The sequence below is a fragment of the Oreochromis niloticus genome, linkage group LG23 (assembly GCF_001858045.2).
Source record: "Oreochromis niloticus isolate F11D_XX linkage group LG23, O_niloticus_UMD_NMBU, whole genome shotgun sequence".
NCBI lineage: Eukaryota > Metazoa > Chordata > Actinopteri > Cichliformes > Cichlidae > Oreochromis > Oreochromis niloticus.
The window spans coordinates 22616266-22638171 of record NC_031986.2 but is presented as its reverse complement, the minus strand read 5'-3'; the positions used below and the strand labels follow the sequence as shown (position 1 = coordinate 22638171).

Below are 21906 nucleotides of genomic sequence, written 5' to 3'. Positions count from 1 at the left end.
GAGGGTGTGCAAATGACCGAATGTGTGAATTTGCCTGGGTTGAATCTAAACCGAGTGTTTTCTCCCACTTTTTCCCTCCTGTAGACCTGCCTGGAATTGGAGCGCTATCTGCAGACAGAGCCCAAGCGTTTGTCGGAGCTCTTTGACCAAGACTTGGATGGCCTCCTAACTCCAGCCTACATGAAGGAGGATGGAGAGGAGGAGCTGTCAGACACCCTGCTCCCCAGCCTGCCGAGGCTCCCAGAACCACCGAGCCCACCTCCGGTGATCCTTTGCCCTACTCGAAAGAACTTCCCTTCCCCTGGCGCTGTGAGGAGAGACCTCAAAGCCAAAGGACAAGGGGTGGAAAATATAGAGGGCATGGAAGGGGTCCACCAGGCTCAGCTGAGTGCCGTCACCTCCCTGACACCTCCGTCATCACCAGAACTCGGCCGACACCTCGTCAAACCCAACCAGACGCTGACGGCCTCGGCTGATGGGACACTCACCTTGAAGCTGGTAGCCAGGAAGGTGGGGCTCAGCGCAGCCCGGTTGGTGGCGGGGCACACGCTTCCTGTCCAGGTGAAAGATGAAGATGAGGGGGCTGCATGTGTGATCGGGGTTGGAGAGCTACCAGAAAACAAGAAGAGGATTCACCGCTGCCAATTCAATGGCTGCAGAAAGGTGTACACCAAGAGCTCCCACCTAAAGGCCCATCAGAGGACACATACAGGTAAGAAGTCTTCTTCTTCTTCTTTTTTCATCTGCTCTCTTTAGGGGCCACCCAAGCACATCATATGCCTCCATTTCATTTCTAGCATCCTCCTCCGTCCTTCGATACATCCACAAATCTTTTTTTTCTTTTGCTCCTGCCTGGCATCTTCATCTTCAGCATCCTTTGTCCAACATATCCATTATCCCTCCTCCGCACATTTCCAAACCTTCTCATCCTTGATTAAACCTGAACTTTAACTCTGATGTACTAATTTCAAATCCTGTCCATTCTGGTCACTCCCAATAAAAATCTTAGCATCTTCAGTTCGGCCTCTGAACCACAATCTCCAAACCATCATAGCAGGTCTCACTACCATCCTGTAAACCTTTCTTTTAAGTGCTGCTATCCTTCTGACACAAATCACCCCTGACACTTGTTTACTCTCTAGTGAGTCTCTAATCCTGCTGATGGTGCCCTGGACAGCAGGTATGGGCAGCAGTCCTTGTTCTCTAGCCTCTGTAAGCTTGGTGCACAGGAGAAGGTTCTTCTTAGAGTCATCCTGTATCTCGCTGTGGACGTCTAGAGCCACAAAAATGACTAGCCAGCCTTTTGGTATGGAAACATGACACAGGAAGGCCTGAGTCTAGCTGGTTAGTAGTGACTGTACTTTCAAAATAAGAGGACAGAGATGTTCCACAAGTAAATACCTTGCAGATGGCATCACTCATACACAATCAAATATGTATTGCATATAGCTAGGGCACAATGCCAGATTCCCACTATTAGAACTACTACACAAGTATTTATAGTCTTGTCATACTGTATGTGAAATTGTCACACAATATTAAGTTTTCATTTTCAAATGTCTTGTCAATAACTGCCAATAAATAGTTACCTTGACACCCCAATTCTGAATTTGAGCAGAATAGTTGGGGCACTTTTCAGATATGATTTTAGTAAGCCGCTTTCAGCGCGGCAGCTCTGAGGGCACCTCTACAATCAGAGGTAGCCCCTTCATCCACCTGTAATAAAACTGACTGACGCTCATTGTTGGTGACAGGTTAAAATGGCTCAATCCTGAAGCTAAATGACCGCTGCACGCCGAGCGAGACACAGACAGTACGTCTGTGTCAGGCACCGAAGATGAAAGAACAGGATTCAAAGAGTATTTTCTTCTCTGACTCTTTTCTTGTCTTTGGATGAGCACTGAGGGTTTTTTTTGTGTCTGACCATTTTTCTTCTACCAGTGATGTCTCGAAGCCTCGCCCACTCGGGGAGGTGCATTTAATATGTCGGGCAGTTCTGTAACAATCTTCCGGTCTATCACAGTCCGTGCTTCCACCCTCTTGGGTTTTTGAATTCTTAGATAACCTCACTTGAAAATACAGAGTGAAAATCCACCTGCTACACATTCTTGGAACAAAATGCACACGAAACGATAAGGAATGTGCAAGAAGCAGCAGCTCTGTAATCACAGAACAGGGTCTGTGCCATATTGAAATATCAAAAATGAAAGATAAAAATGTGATGATTTGAGAAAAAGGCAAAAAAAAAAAACACGCCTCTTATCCTCACTCTTTCTGCTTAAGTACTTCTCTGAGCCAAACCAGGGCAGGTCCTCCTTGTCAAGGTTCTTCACATGAAGGAAGGGGGGAGGGTTCAGAAGCTATAACTCTCCCGCTCCTCCATCTCAATCCCAAACCACTCAGACCTCTGTCAGGGAGCTGTCCTCTGTCTGAGTAAGTGCGCAGTGATGGATGGATTGACCTGGATAGGCTGCCATTTCCTCGGTTTATTTCAGGCCCTGCCGTCCTCTATGCGTTCTATAAGTCTAGGTCAGTGTTTCTCAATCTGAAGTTGTCAGATTTTTTTTTCCAGGGTTGGTAATGGGATTATTTTTAAGAACAAGGGAAATATTTTTCAAGTGTAACTTTATATTATAATCCCATGAGGCAGGACATGAGGGATAACCATCTCAGCGTTTTCTCCAGTGTGTCAGAGATTGCTGTTATTAACTTGCAGCTTATTTGAGCTCTTCTGTGTGTCTTCTTTTGGTTGGCGAGCTGAGAGCAATGTTATTTTTGTTCGTTCTGGTCTCTACCCCCCACACTCCGAGAGAGGCGTTCAGCGGTATAATGAGATGGATATTGACATGTGATAGGTAGCCATATAGCTGTTTCCTTATTTATTTTAACCGCGGGAGGTACAGCGAAGAGCGTCCATCATAGTAAATGAAGTTACAGCGACTCAAATTGGATTGGGTTGCTCCCCCGCCTTCTAAATTTATCCACTGCTTGGTTGACAGATCACCAGAGCTGTCCAGCGAAGACGCTATGTGTGACTTGTTTACCAGCTCTGGCTTGCCTCTTTGAAAAGAAGTCATCATCTGAGTGTGAGAGATGATGAAAACATCACACCCTCCGTGTTGGAACAAATTTGCACAGACATGCCATCATTGATTCCCCCAGCGTGGTGTGTCTACAACCCTTGTGATTAGACTCCATGCCAACTGGGCCAGCTATGGGGGACCAGTTCCACTGGTGCTGTCCAGTCACAAAATCCATACAAGCAAATCACAAGAAGTCTCAATTAAATGAAACTGAAATCCAGAGAGCTGTGTGGAGTGGTTGATATTAAAATGTATGTGAAGGCTGAACCGACCATAGGAACCTGAGCACAGTGATGCTACAACATGACGTAAAAGTCTTGAGCCAACGCTCATTTCTTTAGATTTTGTTTCTAAGAATTCAGACTTTCTTCTGATGTTTTAAAGTGCTCTTGAACAACAGTTCTCCAGGTTTTCTTTGGACATTGCCTGGTTCTCCACTCATTTTCCGTCCACTCCTTGTACCTGACCATTTTCAGAGGAGAGTTTTTTGTTTGTTAAGCCACTTAACACTGACCTATGACTCATTAAAACATAAAACAAAGCAGCGAACTAAAGAGACAAACCAGTGTTGTGTCACACAACACACAGCTTGGCAAAGAACCAATTTTAAATTGTAACTTTAGACTCTTTGTTGTTACTTGGCTTGCCTGAAAGTCTAAAAGTAAAATCATACCTGGATCCCGGATAGAAAAACACACAGTGGAGCGCTATCAGTCATGGATTGGCCTCCCCAGAGCCCGGACCTCAACATTATTGAAGCAGTGTGGGATCATGTTGACAGAGAACAGAACAAAAGGCAGAAACATCCAAAGAAGAGCTTTGAATGTCCTTCAAGAAGCCTGGAGAACTATTCCTGAAGACTACTTAAAGAAATGACAAGAAAGCTGCCTAAGAGAGTTCAGACTGTGCTGAAGAATAAAGGTGGTCACACCAAATCATGACTTTCAAGCTCATTAAAATTGTATTTACATGTATGTTTGCACATGTTTCAATACACTGCTGTGCCATTTCCATAGCAGAATTAGGAATGGCTCAAGACTTTGCACAGTACTGTACCGTAATCTGACATCCATACTATATTTTGTGTTTAACTCAGTTAATTAACAGAGTAAATATCAGAGGGGGCACCTTTATTTGTCTTGTGATATCTCTGAATTTTGAGATGGAGCATTCCGATCCATAGTTACAGTTTAGGTCCAAACCTCTGGAAATTTGGAAAAAAAAAACCTCCAAAAACAGCGGCTGCATGGCTTACTCATTACCAACGTATTAAGAAACACGTCTTAAGCTGTTTTCCCACATTAACTTCAAACCATTTTAGAAGAATTAGTTTGGGATCATTTTGATCCTTTCTCACGCGCAACACACAGCAGGAAATAGTCTGCCTCGGATGCGTTCACACTGTTGGAAATACTCCGCGTGGTTTAGGCGATAGAGCTGCTCGGGTACAGCGTGTATAGGGGGAAGGACACATGATGAGCAGTGGATTCATCAAACAGACATTACAAAGACACTGCACTATGGAGCTGCCTGCTTAAAGACCCCTTTCGGGTAATGTCTAGAAAAGTTTGGAGCTGCAGTGCCAATCAGCTGACTGTTTGGGAAGTTGTAGAAGGCTGCAGGAAAAGGAGCTCACCTGTCAGTCATCTGTGCTGATGCTGTATAGTGTCTGGAGCTAGCTTGGTCCTTTGCATCCTCAGTGAATATGTACCTATTTTATGAACCATTTAATAGTTATTAAACCAAGACAATACCCTCATATTTCACTCTGTTTATATTTATTTATAATGGCGCTAAGTTAATATTATGACTTGAGAAATCACTTCAACTATAATTGAATTGCCTCTCTTTAACTATTTGTCTAATTGACTAATTGTTGGGAGTGTCTATCATTGCACACCTGAATAGACAAACAGAGAAAAATCAATGTGGCAACCTCTTTTTATCACCCCCCCTCTCCCCTGTAAATTATTAAGAAAAATTTACATTAAAATGATTTAATGACAGTGCCACAACTGCCATATAGCACCATTAAAAACACACTTCCTCTCTTCCCCCTTGGAGCCTATCAGTGTCACGTAAGGTGCTTTAACATAAAAGCAGTAAAAAAAGAACATCTGTCTTGTTATTCAAACCGGGAAGTAGAATGATAAACGGGGAAAATGTCGACTTAAGATGACAAAGGAAGCCACAAAAGCTGAAGAAAGAGGAGAAGAGCGACGTGGAGTGAAACAAAGAGTGGATGAAGACAGAAGACAGGAATGGGGGAGGTACAGTGGAGCGACCCTCTTCAGAAAAAGACAGCAGTGCCACGGGCTCCCCCATTCACTGAGCCATTATCCTGACAAGTTTAAAGATGTCATTACTCAAATCCTCTTTTTCTTAGTTGTTATTTCCATAAATTACCGACGGAGAAAAGGCAACGATTTAATCTGGAATTAGACGGGCTGAGTTGAAATGACAGTGCCCTGTAGAGCTTTTTGTGAATAGGCTTATGGGAGATAAGGAATGGTACAATTAGATTTTGGGTAGGGTAAAACACGAGGACTGTTGGGTTATTCTGCTTTCGCTCTCTCGCTCTTTCTCGTGTTTCTCATCATTTTCCCTCTCTGGCTCTCTCCTCCTCTCATTCTGTCTCAGTCTTTTAGCCAGTACGCTGTCTCTCTCTGCATGTTTGCCTCTCTATCAGGCTCATATTCTGTCACTCTGCTCTTTTGCCACTTTAGTTTTTTCAGGGCTCAACAATTTGATGTGTTATTCCAAATGCAAAATGTTGACCAGTTTGTGTTTGCAGTTTCTTTAGCGTACAACGTGCAATTTAGAGAAGATCCCAGTTTATAGATTTTAAAGGGGATCTAGCTATATGTATATATATATTTTTTTTTTAATTCCTGGACTCTAACTTTGTTCTGATTGGCTGCCTTTTGTAAACAGAAAGCTTGAAAACAGTGAGGCGGGGCTTGTGTGCCTGACATGACCATATTAGGAGCATCAGCTCTAAGTGACATCATACAAAGGAAACAGTAGAAAAAACTGTCTGAAAAGGAGCATTTAGTGTAGAAACATGATCAGGTAGAAATGGAGGCTAAAAGCTGGACTCCTCATCACTGCCTTTGTTAGCTTTGTGTTAGCATGCTTGTCTTTGCAGATGCTAGCAAAGAGCTGAAGTTGTGTTGGGTGTATAACACGCTTGCTTCTGTCCTGGTTACAGGTTTACTTACCATCATGCTCTTGTCCTCTTGTGCAATAAAAATAAAAGTACAGCCCATATGTCCACTGTAGACTGCCCCCCCCCCCCCCCCCACAAGAAATGGGATCAGCTGATTATAGCCCAAATACTCCAAAGTCAGACTATTTTTTTTTCTTTGTGTCCGCCTGGTGTGCAAATAACCGAAGAACCTTTGTAACACAAGTAGTGACATGATTGCAGTAATAACTCTATCTACCATATAATTTTGATGTAAGGCCATCTCTGTTATGATTTATTGTGAGAATGATGGCACCTCATTTGGCCTTTACGACCACAAATAGGCTCTTTCCACTCTTATTCTTTTAAAATATTACAATGTGTCTTTGGATATGTGAGAATATTTTTTCAATCAACTACAAAACTAACTTAAAGTGCCTTTTTTTTTAAAACCTGCCAGGCACTGTGTTAGAAATTATTAAGCCTTTTATGAAAAAAGGCTTCATCCCATGCTTTCCCATCATCCTCACGTCTCTTACTAACGCACTTCAATTCTCCATTACTTCCTCCATATTTCATCTTTGTCTCTTCCCCTCACTCATCTCTGAGCCCAGCAGTGCTGGTTGCGGGGCTGGCGCCTATAAAGCCGCCTCTCCGAGAGCCTCTGTAATGACCTCTGAGACTCAAATGCCCTGCTTCAGCTTCAGCTAATGGAGGCAATGTAATTAACTTCACCACTGGCACCTGAGAGGCTGGAGAGAACGCGCGCATGGGTGCGCGTGTTTGAGCGTTCGGAAGTAACAGATTACGCCTAATGGGATTACGGTGACTCAGGAAACACCCAGTTATCAGATTATGGATGAGAAATATGTGAGCGCTCATTTGATTATTTTAAATTAAAAAAGCATTTTTAAAGATGGAGGGAGGAGGGGGTGGAGCATTTTGATTGTATGCATTTCTTCCCTGAAATGAAAAGGGAGAAGTGCCGGTTAATGGTGGATTTTATTAAATCATTCGGAATAAATAATTGTTTTAAACAGCAGCGTGCAACTGTTCACAATCCTGATTCTTTAAATCATAACAATAATCCACTTAGCTCAATAATCTACATTATACAGGCAAAGTAATCCAAAAGTAACAGAAGGTAATCAGATTATGCTGCTGGGTTCAGGCTAATCCAGTGGATTAGGTTACTGATGGCCGTTTAAAACTGTCAATCAGTCGGACTGTGTGTTTTTACAAGTAGCATTTCCAGTCCGGTGTCTGTTTGCAGAGGCGAGTGTGTACCTGCTCTACTTCACTGTTTGGGCATCTTGAGAGAGAGCGGAGGAGGGTGGATTTTTTTTGTATGGGGGGGGGGTGTTGCTAGGCAACGGAGGCAGTGTATCGTTGGAGGAGTCGGTAGCTGAGTGGTTATGTACTGCTGCAGGCTCTGGTCTCTTAGTGCCCCCCTCCTCCTGCACCACCACTACTACTTCCACCACCACCACCATCATCGCCCCCTCAGCCCCGCTCCTCCCCCCGCCTCTTGCCCTGTACAGCTCTACGGCTACCGTCGCTAGGCAACTGCCTCCGTGCTCTGCCAGCGTGCTCAGTAATTGGCCGGTGGCATGGCGGCGTGCCGTTGCCAGATCCAGCCAGCTGCACTGCCTCCTCATGTTTCACCACATACCCCCTACCCACCCCACGTCTCTCTTCCACACACACTCACACACAGATACACCCCACCCCCCTTGATCCCATTGCTAGGCAACGCATTCAGGCATTCCTGCCTCCCGGGAATTTCATTGGCCGGAGTCGGATGGCCCAAACCTGCAGCTCTGGGATGGAAGGGGACAAGACTAATTTCTGGATCTAGACCAAAAGCACTTTAAACTCTACAGTTTTTTGTTAAAGAGACAGTTCACCACAAAATCGAGTAGTTATACATATATATATATATATATATATGCAGATATAGATATATATATAGATAGATAGATAGATAGATATACATACATATGTTTTGCCTCTGTTCTGCAGTCCTATCTATTAATCCAGATTGTTGTAGTCTTGGCCAATTGTGGGGATATTGTGTGTAATTCCTGATCCTAGAAACAAAACAGGTCCAGGGGAGCCAAAAAGGGTTAGGTAATAAATGAGAATAAACCAAATTGACTGATAGACTCAGTAGACGGATATAAACTTACATTTAAACCACAGACGAAACTGGTGGCCTAGAAAGAGTCATCCTGGTGACTTGGTGACTTAAATATCCAAAAGAACTACACTGAATAGAATAACTGACACAGGTGAACCAGATCCACTGAAATTACAACACAGAGAGTTACACCATTCAAGTTCCCTCTTAGCTGACCTGCAATCGAAGCTCGCTGTTGGCAGGGGGGTAATGAAATTAGCAAATTAGATAAAAATACAAAAAATTGGAGTTTATGTAAATATAAAAATAATGTTAATAAATGTTAATAATTCATGTATGTGAGACGATCCTCATGCAAAGTGTCATTGAGATTGGCCCACCCATTAAGGAGGAGATGGTGTACGCTACAGCCAAAATCAGCTTATATACATGGTTTATCACTTTTTAAAAAATTGAAAAAAAAAGAAATAAAGAATAAATGATTGATTATTTTAGATCCTGCCTGAAATACTATGTGAATATCTCCCACATCTGGCTCACAGACGTGGCCCCTCCTTACTTTACACAAGCTCTCATTGCAGTTTTGACAGAGCAGTTGATCTATTGATTTTGTCCCTTTGGATAATCGCATTCAATGAATTAAGCCAGTAGTCGTGGTGAAAGCACTCGAGCAGAGCTGGTCAGCCACGAGCACCAGTCCAGATGGGATGTGACTGATGCAGGTGACATCTTCGGAGTTGGACGCAGCTGGCGGATTGTGGCCTCCTTGCCATTATGTGTCTGGCCTAATTATCACTACCCCCTCCTTCCCTACCAGCATATCTGCAGCCTCTTTTGCCTTAATCCACTTCTGCAACACTTCTCTCCTACTCTACTTTTCCCTCCCCTGGTCTCATCTCACCTCCTCCTCTCAGTCTCTCATCCACCTTGCCTCTAATCCTCACCCCTCCCTCCCTCTCCACCTCTTCTCTCTCAACCCTCCACTCCTCTTCTGCATGTTCAGCAAGATTGGAGACCAGTGGGAGCTTCTCCATCTCATCGCATTGCTCTCTTTACAGTCCCTAAAAAAGGAAATGGTGACAGGAGGCACAGGGATCTTTATCAGACGGAAGCTAACATGCACCCACAATATACAGGACACACTCATTAAAATAAAAGCTCTGCCAATATCAAACAGGAAGATAAAGGGTTAGCGGCAAAGAGCTTTTTGCATGGGTGCAGAACAACAAATAAGCGTGTGATTGGTGTATGAGCGATCAAACAGGTGCTCACGTGTGCTTTTTTTTTACCCCCTAGGTGAGAAGCCATACAAGTGCTCGTGGGAGGGCTGCGAGTGGCGATTCGCCCGGAGCGACGAGCTGACGAGGCACTACCGCAAACACACCGGCGCCAAGCCTTTTAAGTGCAACCACTGTGACAGGTCTGTCAAAACACGCCTCTCCCTCCTTCCCCGTGTCTTATATGTTTTTCTTCGCCTTTTTATCCGAGCGCTATTTGAAGTACTTCCACAAGCACAGCAGGCTGTGTTTTAACATTGTGTTTGGTGTAGTGAAGACAAGATGCTGGTTACACACCCCGAAATGTGTTTTGGTACTGACCCAGTTTAAAAGTGTGTTGGCAGGATTACTAATGTGCGCTCCAAGACCCAACTCGCTCAGTGTTTGAGCGAGTTGAGCTCAGTGTTTCAGCTCTAGACCCACATTAGGGACGGTGCAGCATATTAATAGTGACTCTTCACACATGATGATACATGGTCTTGATTTGGATTCAAAGCGGGACAGAGGTGTAAAATGAGTTTAGAGAACATTAGCAATGAAACACCTAACAACCTGGAATATTAATTTAATTTGCAGGGTATTAAGTAAATAAATACTGTCTTTATTATCAGAAACACTGGCAATAAAGAAAAGATAGACACAGCCTTTGAGGGTGAAGTTGGTGCTATAGTCCATTAAATCTTTGCTCTTTTTATTGCCCAGCTGGGGGTCACTCCTCTGACTGTACAGAAATCTGGCAATTTATGCACATTTCTCATTTCTTATACACTTAGGTTAGGGTCTCGATTGTTAGCTTAGAGTTTTATTTAACACATGATGCCAATGTACTTAAAGGTACAAAAGGCTATGCCGGGTACGCTAGGGTAGGTTAGGTAGGGTAGGCTTGTGCACCCCTTGCTTTTGACATTCAGTTTGAAACTTAAAAATGACAAAAAAAAACTTGAGTCTGGACTTCTCTGGCCATTGGGTGATGTCATGGCTATCTTTTATATACAGTCATTAATCTCAACAGTCACTGACTTTAGTTTAAACATTGTAAGTTGGTTGAATTTGTAGATTTTTAGATGTTTACAGGGGGGGAAATGTATTTGGGGAATTGCTAAAGCCACCATAACCCTAAATACAGGTGTAAGTGTGTGTGTGGGTTACTGGAAATAAAGCCCCAGGCTGGCCCAGTGATTGGGCAAGCTCTCCGGTGAACTCGATAATCCCTGTCACCTGAAAAGTCCAGAGCAAGCTGAGCATCCGAGAAGTTTACCACACAAAAACAAAAACAACTAATGAATTTAAAATTTGTAGTTAATTAACTTTAACTAATAGTTATTTTAACAATAAACAGAAAAAATATATAAATCAATAGTAATGCCATAATTTATGGTTTATTTATGTAACTAGGAATCCCAAAGGAATCCAAACAATTACAGGACCTCTAATGAACAAGCACTTGGAGAAAGTGGAGAGGAAAACCACCATTTTAATAGGAAGGAACCTCCAACAGAACTATGCTCATGGAGGAGCATGCTCTGCAACGGGTCGGGGGTTAGGGGAAAGAGAAGAGAGCAGAGAGAGCCAGAACAAAAGGAAAACAATTAGATTGAATCTTTAAGTGACATTTTTTAAATGTGCACATTTAATGTTGCAAATGAGTGTGTTTTAAACCAAATCGCAACCTTTTCCTAAACCTACCTAAGTTTGATGCCTAAATACACAAACTACAGTCTCCAGGTGATTTATACCCTAACAACTTCCTGCATATTTAGTTTTTAACAAGTATTTCCAATAATAGTTTGATAATAAACAGATAATGCTCCCATATTGTTTATAAACCAATAATTGAAACAGTTGTGAAACACTGTTAATTACCGCTTTTTTGTTAGTTAACATTTTAACAGTAATTGTTTTTTTATGATAGTTATGATGGACTATTTCCATTAAAGACTTTGCAGATCATATATAATGTTTTGTTTGCTGTTTTAAATCAAACATCATATGGATCTCAAAGTCATGCACCTTTACACCCTTGACTGTCACTGGAAAGAGGTGATCTGTTATAATTTGACTGTGACTCTTCCTAATTAGGCACCTTGGCTTCTGTTTAATTATGAAGCAAAGGGAAATGGCTCTTTAAATCTGGTTCCACTGACCAAAAAAAAAATCAAACATTTAAAGGCAATTATTCGCTTTTTCAATGATCAGCTTGCTGCCGACACAAAAATGTTTACTCCTATTTTAATTACACCCTGCTGTCTGTCTGTGATCTGGCCCTCGCTGACACCTCTGGGATCTCTGAGCAATATTGTCTACAGGAGCTACCACGATCCAGCAAGGCATCCCATGATAAAAAGGGTCTTTTTAAAGGATTTCATCACACACACAAAAGGAAATTTAAAAGGTTCCTTTTGTTATTGCGCTATAGAAGAAAAACTCTTAATATATATAGTAGTGCCTGCAAGGTAAATGCCGCCTTAAAATGTGCTTCCTCTGCTATACAGAGGCTTTTTGGTGACTTTTGTAGCTTTTTTTTGTACATATATACTTGGGTATGTGAGTGAGAACATGCAGTTATATTTTACGGTAGTAAACCATTTTATGGAGATCCTAGCAGGAACACCAAAATAGCTCCATAATAGCAACCAAACAGCAGTATTATCCTGTAAAGCTCATATTTCACAGTACAGCACTGGATTGTTTTTACATTAAAAAGGAACTGCTGTCGTAGTTACAACGGGCACACTGTAAAATAACATTTTAATCCTGCTTAAGCTTCTCTCCAGTGCCTTATTGTAATTTAACAGGCAAGTTTCTTTCATTTGCCATTAACATACGGCTATGTTTTCTATAAAATACTTTTATTTACTTTTACTTACGTGTTTACTTACATTTATCTTCATATTTACTTGTTTTTAACTTACATTTGTTTGTGTGTTTTGCTTGTATTTACTTGCATGTTTTACTTACATTTGTTGTCGTTCTTTCATTTGTTTCACTTACATTTGTCTTCACCCAAATTATTCTTGTAATTGTATCTTTTACATTGTGCTGACAGCCTTGTTTTAATCAATCATTTTTCTTCTTTTCTGTAAATTACATGCAATGGCATTTAATTATTCATGGAGCTAGAAATTAGGGAATAAAGATGTCATCTATTGTCAAAAACCGCTGCGAGCAAAACACAGTGTGTGTCTTTTAAAGGACAGTGCAGTCTTTTTTGACAGTTTCAAAACTGATCACAGTGCAGGGTGTTATTGAATATATGACTTCTTGAATCATGCATAGGTTCATTATGAAAGGACAAAAAGAAATTCCCTCCTCACCTAAGGTACTTTGCCTTGATGCCTATTGAAAAGTGTGTATGCATATGTGTGTGTGTGTGTCAGGGGGCAGAGGGCCATGCAGTGTCAACTTAATCAGGTCTCAGCTGGAGAGACTGTAAATACAGTATCCCTCCCCCCTGATTTCCCACCTTCCCCCGCTACCAGACCCCCCTACAGGCACATCCCTAATTTGGGCCCACCTCTGTCATGTGTCACAGGATGTCCAACCCCTCCAGCCTAACACACACACACAAGTGCACACACACCCTGCTGAGATGAAGGAAGAGGGGAAACAGGGGAGACAGAAAAAAGTCAGGGTGGAAGATTGAGGATGGGGGAAGTTGGGGGATGAGGGAAGCAGGAGGCAGACCTACGGTGTGCCAGCTGGTGTCGTGCCCCCGAGTCGTGACTCATACTTTACCATCTGTCTCAGCGAACACACTCACAGTGACACACACACACACATACACACACACACAGAACACCCATGAATGTCTTCTGAGCCGTTCATTTATCCCACATGTGTTTGTACGGGTGCACACACTCGTGCGCACAAAGACAGTAACACACACACACAGGTATGACAGTAAGACGGATGACTGGTGGCTCATCACATGTGACTCCCTCTCTTGGCCAAACACTGATTCATCAAGACGTGTTAGACAGTTCCCTCTGTCTCAGTGGAAAGAGCCAATCTGAAACCTGTGTCAAAAAAAAAAAACAAGGTAGGAAAGGAACATCTTCTAGAAATTCATGACATGAAGGCATGGAGTGATGAATGTTAGACTCTGTGTTCAAAGAAAGACTATGGTATGTTACGATTGAGCTATAAAAGTTATTAAATTAACAGTTAAGGTTAAGTTACCTCACATTCATGGCTAAAATATTATCATAAACCACAAAAGGCTTCTGACTAATATTTAGAGGCGACGTCTCTAATGGCAAATAGGAATCACACTGGATAGTCTTTGGGAAAACTGCCCTGCTTCTTACTTGATTTATTACCTCAGTAAACACTTCTTTCATGTGTTTGTAGTCTCTAGTATCAAGTCTTATTCTGGACAGCATTGCTGTCATTTTTAACTCATTTGGTCATAAAACCGATGGGCTTATGTAATGATGAGGCATCCATCATTTTTCTGTACCTGTGTTCAAAACAATTGCTAATTCTCCTAGAGAGGTGTCAGATTTTAGATGATCATTGTGTGCATGTTTTTTGGGGTTTTTTTTAATAAGGCATAGGTGGACAATTAATTTCCCCAGTGGGCCACATTAAAAACTGGGACTGTTGTCAGTATTAATCTGATCTCTTTATAAGCTTGTGGGCACGACCCTCCACAACAGTCCCAGGTTCTCACGTTGCCTCTTGGGAAAATTAATTGATTGAAGGGGGCCTCACCCAAATTCTGCTCAAGGTCAATGTCATATTGGTTATTTTATGAGCACTTTCATTTTTAAAATGATCACTACTTGGGTATCCATCAGATTTTTGTGAACTTCTATGGAGTGCTCATCTAAGACGAGGGTAAGCATTAGAAACTGGGACTGTTGTGGAGGCCCGCATCAATGAGCTGAACAAAATTCTGCTCCACATTAAATTTATCTCTCTAAAAACCTATTGGTGTGGTCCGGCCCTCCGCAACAGTCCTAGTTTCTCATGTGGCCCCTTGGGAAATTTAACTAGCCACCCCTGACCTAAGGATTCTTAATCCAAATCATGCTCATCATCAAGGTCATATTGGTCATTTTATGGGAACTTTTTATCAGTAGATTTTAATTCTCATTAGTTTGTGCAATATAGCAAACCAATAGCAACAAAACTTATAACTTGAGCAAGAAGAGATACTACAACATGGATACTCTGATTTTAATTATGGTTCCAGGTTATTCTTTAAGATGTAGCTACCTTCTGTTTGAAAACTTGTTAACAGATGGTCATGCAGTGGTTTTTCAGTCAGATCCAGCCCATGCGTGTGATGTTTCTTCAACTGGTTGCAGCTTGTCTGATATGTAGATGGTGTCAAAATGCTGTATAAATAAGAGTGTGTTAGCTATGAAACACTTTCAATATTTTCCTTGAACCTTTAGTGTCATACTCATCTGGAACTGCTGGGAGTGATGCACTTTAACACTAGCGTGCTGTGGTTATTTATTCTGTCATAACAAAGGGACATAAAACAGCAGCTATTTTCTTAAACTTAGCCTTTCTTCTGTTTAGAGATACTTCCTAAAGCATTAGAAGCTTTGGAAAATACTGCAAATTGGAAGCTGTTTGTTTCTTTTTTCTGCACAGCATTAGTAAATTTATCCACTTTACTCAACTCTAAACCAGCCTCCGCCTCCATCCAAAATATTTCTCACACACTAATCAGCAAAACATCCAACTCCCAATTATCTAAAAGAAAGCAACACTTTCTTTTTGGAAAGCACTGCTTCTCTGGGGAACGGAGCTGTAGTGTTAGTTCAGCGAGCATGCCATAGAAACGCTGTTGATCTGGAGATGAAAAAGTAGGTCTCATAATGGCTGCATCTGTATGTAAGCAAGTGTGGCATAAACAAAACACCAGCTGAAAGCATATATTATGTCAGTTTGTGGCAATCAGGTTGAAATGATCATTTGTAAAGATTATTTTTAAAACCCTCTCGGAAAAAAATAAAAAAAATAGGCCGATGTACTTCCAGAGCAATTCCATTTTTCACTGTGCAGCTACGCCCCAGCAATTCTACAAGCCTGATTTCAAATGAGAGGCTTCGATTCATCTAATTTAGCTATCGTTTTACAGCACATGTTTTGCATGCTGCTCCTCCTCCCCACCTCTACCACCACCACCACACTGTTTCAACAGATCCATCTGCGGGCTCTCTAGTTATTCATGGCGCAGCTGAAGTCATTAGGAGTGCTGCTGAAAATGCTGATTATGAATTAGTTACACATATACTAATTGCATGTGCATTAGTGGCTCAGCACTCACTAGCTAACAGCAACATTTAGCTCAAACGACAAAACAAACTTCTTCCCCTTGCATTGGTAACGAGCTAACAAGCTGTTCTCTGTTTCTCTCTCTTTGGTTGCAGGTGTTTCTCGCGGTCGGATCACTTGGCGCTACACATGAAGAGGCACATCTGAGAAATTCGGGAGAGGTCAGCGGGAGAGTGGATGAAAGAGAGAGGAAAAGGATGGAGGCAGAGTGGAAGAAAGAGAGGGAACGTCTGCAGAAAAATAACACCTTGGATTTCAGAGAGAGACGGCAGGACAGATTGAAAAAAAAAAAGAAAACACAAGATCTGGTCTTTCTCGACTGGAGAAATGGAAACCACACAGGGACTACAGACAGAAATACAGGCAGACAGACAAACTGATCCTAAGTGGCTCTGTCAATCTGTGCACGACCAGTTGGTCCATGATTCCACGGTGACACATCTTCACCTCACAACCGCCCCCCCCCCCCCCCCAACTCCCCTGTGTTGTCGCGTGGACTATACAGACGCTCCATCCCACCCTTCATATGTGTCTCAGAGGGGATGTCACATGATGAGCGACAGGCCACGTGCTTGTAGTTGGCAGCTTTTTATTTCTCACCCTTTGCAGTCTTTGCCTTGCTGTGGTCCCTCTGTGAAATGCTTCCAGCCCTGTTCATGCAGCAGTGCTCCACATGCCAGCTAGGACACCAATGCCAAACTGGACCAGTTGTACTGTAACTCTGTTGTACTGCGATGAGTACTACTGTTACAACACATATATTTGAAAAGAAGACTTCATTTTCAATAGCAGTTCAGCCAAGCAAGCGCGAAGGCTGACTTTCACTCCCTCAGTACTCGCCACACCCTTTAGAATTCACCATTTCTTATATATCCAACAAATATTTGACAGTTTTCATCAAACGTCTGTCTTATCTGCCAACTGGATCCATTCATAAATCCCTATGACTTCATGGCATATGAGCACTTGCTTGAATGGAGCGTTTCATTAGATTTCGAAGACTTGAAAATGGAAGTGTGTCCCACTGATGTGCTGTGAAGACTGACTGAGGTCATGTAGGCGGTTAGCTTGCTCTATGAACTTCTTTTACCGGTTACGACTAGGCAAGGCTAACTTACCTACACTGGGAAAGACTCCTAGAACATCAGCTGGAACTGAGTGGTTCAAGAGATGCGAGATGGCTCTTAGGAGTGTTTTTCCTCTCTGGGATCTTAGCACTAATGAGTTGTTGTCAAAAAACTGTTGCACAATTGACTCTGTTGGCAAACTTTTGTAAAAATGTATCCACTGTCTTGAACCGGGAATTAATTAGGGACTCAACAAATGCTGGCTTTCACGTGCCAAATGAGCATGGACAGCCAAATGCACAAGTTGAAGCAGCTAGCTAGCTGCGATAGCACACCGAACACAAACAAAAATCACTATGTACGTAAAGGCTATTTTATTTCTAGGAAATAGTTCTCCTGTTTGTTTGAAGAAAAAAAAAACAGTTAAAAAAGACAGCGTTGGAGAATTCACTGGCAGACAAAAAACAATTAAATAAAAAAAATAAAAAACTCTGCAGTAGATGCCCAAAATGATCTCTTTGGCACTTGAGAGTGATTGGCAACTAACTAGCCACTAGGTTCTGCCCTTTTCATACCATCCTTGCATACTACTTTTTCCAATTTAGCAGCTCTTAGACAGCCTTTTCGGAAACAAATAATTTTTAAAAAAGCACCATTTAACAGCTCTTTAAACATGGCCCTATGCAGATCAAAAGACATTCCCGATCAACATGTAGGACTGAATGCAGATTTCTACTCTGCCAGACAAAGAAGAACTTTTTGGAAGAAACAAATTTAATGAACTGGGTGGCTCTTCTCAGAGCAAATCAGCGTGAATGTATCTATTGCAAGTCTAAACATGTTGCTGGGCCCAGAAGTGTGGTTGGTAAGATCATACAAGGCACCATTTGTATTTATACTTTTTTACTTTTAAAATGAACAATGGGATTTGGAAAACTAGCTAGCCACACCTGGTAACTTTTACTGGACCACTGAGAGGTCATGAGTATGGATTTCCAGTGGGTCTGGAGTGTGTTAGGGGAGGATGGGATCTGCTCAGTCAGCAATGATAACTGCCCCATCAGCTCACAAAACTGCAGCGGAGTGAAACCCACACGCACAAAGAGACACATACATTCACTCTGAGAAAACTGGAATTATCATCTGTCCTGTGTGACCTGACTTTACTTAGATACAACCAAGACTGATAAAAAGGTCATAAACATCTTCGTGTCGCAGATGAAGGTAAACACAGGCTCATCTCAAGCACACACAAATATAGAAGAGAGCTTGAACAAAAGTAGACTGTGAAGATACTGACGAAACTTTACTGAGGACAGCTGCGTCAAAGCGTAAATTCTTTATTTTAAGACTTTAATTTGTGTGCTTTGCTTTGAAGCAAAAGTTAACCTGCATCTGTTTGCATTTTAGAATGAAAGACACAACATTTACTTTACTGTGTTACACCGGAGGCACATAACAGTTTGTGCATTAGTGCAGTCTAGCTCAATATTTTCTAGACACGATATAGTAATGGCTCTGAAGGTAGATACAGCATCAATAACGTCTTTACATAGTGAACTTATTCTAAATGTGGAAGCAAGTCTGACGTTTATTTGTTCTTCAGCAAATACCTGTCAGATAACTTGTTTTTTCTCTCTCCTGTCTTTGCAAGGTCCATTTGCAAAGACAAAAGAGACTGACCACTTAATTTTAAGGAGGCCAAAATTTTTCACAAGCCTTCCAGATTGAAACTACTATTAGTATTTAGCTGTGTCTCAACTTGCATACTTCCATACTTGCTGTTTGCAGGCGTGTTCCTTGAGGAAAATCCATTAGCTAAGTGAGGCATGGTAAAATGCTGCTATCCACTTGTTAAGTCCGACATTATTAGCCAATTCCAGGTCTAAACGCTCCTTCGGTTCCCAAAACACCAAGGCACCTTTTAAACAGTTGAAATTCTTTCAGCTCCAATAAAAATGATTACTATGGCTGTTCTTTCAAGTGTAACAATAAAGATTCATGTCCAGCCATCCATGAAAAGAGGAGCTAGTAACTTTAGCAGGGTTAGATGTTAGCAGGAAGTTAGCTGACTACATATAACATGCTCTAACTGAAGTATTCTAAAATTAATAAATAAATAAAAAGACAACAATGCTATACCTTTGGACAACAACAAAGATGGAACACTAAATAGTAGCAATGTTTGGAGAGTTAAAGACATTTGACTAATGGGATAAATGGATATTTGCACATAATAAGTGCTACCTGGTGGCTAGCTGCAGAGCTATAGCTAATATAAACACAATAGCACAGGGAAGATGACGGATTTAAACTGTTCTCCGTGTCAAGGAAGAAGACGAGAAGCTGTCCACAGCTCGAGGTTAGTTATTTTTTTTGCTGTGCAGTTTAGCTGAAAAAACAAAAAAAAGTCATGGTCTTAAGCTTAATATAGTCACTGAAATCTGAGCTAGACTAAGAGTGATTCTTTGGGTTATAGTGCACATAATGAGCTTTTAAAAACGGAGCTTAAAGACATGATGCACATGAATATTTCTAATAAAAAAAATTTAAAACCAGCTTTTTTTTCTATTAACTAAAACACAGCACAAAGCATTACAGCCTGAGACAATGCAGTAAATGCTTGGACCTGGAAACAGGGTTGATACGTCGTCACTTAACTAGCAGAATGTCAGTTTCTCTTCATGCATGGAAAATTACTAACATAAGTATCGGAATTGAGACACAGATTAGGAAATGATGAATACTGGAAGCATTTTAGATTTGGAAATGATGATTTGGAAGTCTTTCACTTTGTACCAGGCTATCAGACCCAAGTTTTTCCTGCTTAGCTTCTCTCCTCATGTGAAGATGAAATGAAGAATTCAAGTTTAACCTGTGGGTTAAAATTGTATCATCGATGGCAGCTCTACTTGTGCGTATTTGAGTATTTCAACAGGGTACGCTCCTGTTGAAGTGAACTGTTGCAAATGAGTGGGAAAAGGGGGATTTTTTATTTATTCTTAGATTTTTATTTTGTTTGGTTTGGGGGGGGGGGGGGGGGTTGTGTGTTCACGCTCCTTACCATTCAAGGATAGCGGAACATTTTGGACTGAAATTTTAAGAGTTTAAAGATATGGATCCCAATGACAGGACAGTTTAAAATTTTGCCTGACTCTTGTTGTGAGCTGACAGAAACAATTTTTCTCTTCATGTATCTGCCGGGAACTCGAGAACTGGGATTTCAAAAGTGAATGTGTTTTCTTGGAAAGGTCGTTTCATGTCGTCTCTGAGGATGCGGTTCAGTTCTGTGTCATCTTAATGAATGATTGTTAATTCTGCCGTGCCTGTGTTTTTCTTCGTCCGTTTGTATTTGCACTCTGAATTTTTTGGAAAGCTCACTTGCATATCTGCTGTTTTCTGTCTGCTTGTGTACCACTCTTCACACGACGACCCCTCGGCGATGAAACACTGGTCACAAAAGTCTGTATAGTAGCCGGTTTTTTTTAGCACAAAAGGTACATGCATACACGCTTCACGGATTCACATACATTGCAGATGTGCAGACAAACCTACACAAGCCGCATGCCTGCAGACACGCTCGGACGCATCCATAAATGCGCAAATATGTACAAGCACATCTCGAATCCACGCACTCACAAAAACACACACACACAGACACAAACACCTATCCTGCGCTCTCCTTGTGGGTTTTTCCTACACCTTGTGAGAGTCGGAGATCCAGACTGCAGCTCTTGCTCTCAGCAGAGGGGGGTGCACACGCATTACTATGTGTGACACCACTTCTGTTTCCACCAGGTCTGAATTTTAAATCAAACACACCCCCGTTTTTCTACCAGCATTCTCTCATCACTTCCCCCTCTTCCTCCTCCCCCTCCTCCTCTTTCCCTCCCTACCCCCTTCCTTCCATTTTCTCAGATATGATCCCTTTCAACTCCTCTCCTCTGTCCGACCCCCCCCCCCACCACCACCTGCCTCCCAACCACCACCGTTCCACCTCCACCTCCCTTCTATTTTTTCTCCTCTGTTCTCTTTCTCCTTTTCTTTCTCTGTAAAAAGTGTTTCAAATTTATCATTTGTATATTATGATGTATGGGTACGATAATGTTCTTTATTATGGAAAAATGAGAAAGATTTATTTTTGTTACCGGTTTGTTTCATAATTCCTTTTTTAAATTGGTATTGTAATATCTCTATGCAAGGAACTGTTCGGTGAATCGTTTTTATTTAAGAATGTAATTATGTGTAATAAATGGTAGAAGCAGTTTGGCATGGAGTATTCATGGTTCTTGGCTGGTCTGTTAATGGCAGTTTCATCCTGTAACAATATGCACCTAATCATCCATCTTCACATAGAATATTTTATGATTTCTTATCAAGTCTCAATCACAGAGCCATTCAGATTGTTAACAATACGCTCCTAGAGGACGTTCCGCATACCCTTTCGCTTTTTCTTCTGCCCGACCAGAGCACTCACATGGACCGAGTGATTTGGGTTTGCTGCAGTTAAATGTACAAACCAGCTCAGTAAAAGTGGGCAGGTAATTTCATTTACATCCTCCTATTTCTGCTATTTGCAGCAAACCACCCTTGGAAGAGTAAAAAGGGCTCTGATGTATCGTTTCTTTTGATCAAACACGGGAAATGGGCCAGAATACCTTTACTTTGCCTCAATGCACACTCTCGTTGTCTCCCTCCGAGGAAGCTGCAGCATGTTAATTATATCTGGTACCAACCAAGGTGATGACTTATCTGCTATTCCTGCCTTTTGACCATGACTAGCTGATAAAAGGCTAATCGAATAACTAATGGCTAATTAAGGAGTAATTACTCCCTGGTAAATGGCCCTATGCAGCGT

The 21906-nt window shown here is 41.7% G+C and overlaps 1 protein-coding gene across 1 annotated transcript in view; it reads left to right on the top strand.

Moving 5' to 3' along the window:
- Window positions 1–21313, top strand: part of klf7a (Kruppel-like factor 7a) — a 51544-nt gene extending 30231 nt beyond the window's left edge. The window contains exons 3-5 of the mRNA XM_005457993.4: window positions 85–712; window positions 9707–9830; window positions 16077–21313. Of these exons, the coding sequence (XP_005458050.1) occupies window positions 85–712; window positions 9707–9830; window positions 16077–16128 (804 nt within the window). The 3' untranslated portion in view covers window positions 16129–21313. The remainder of the gene's footprint in view (window positions 1–84; window positions 713–9706; window positions 9831–16076) is intronic.
- The last annotated feature ends 593 nt before the right edge of the window (window positions 21314–21906 follow it).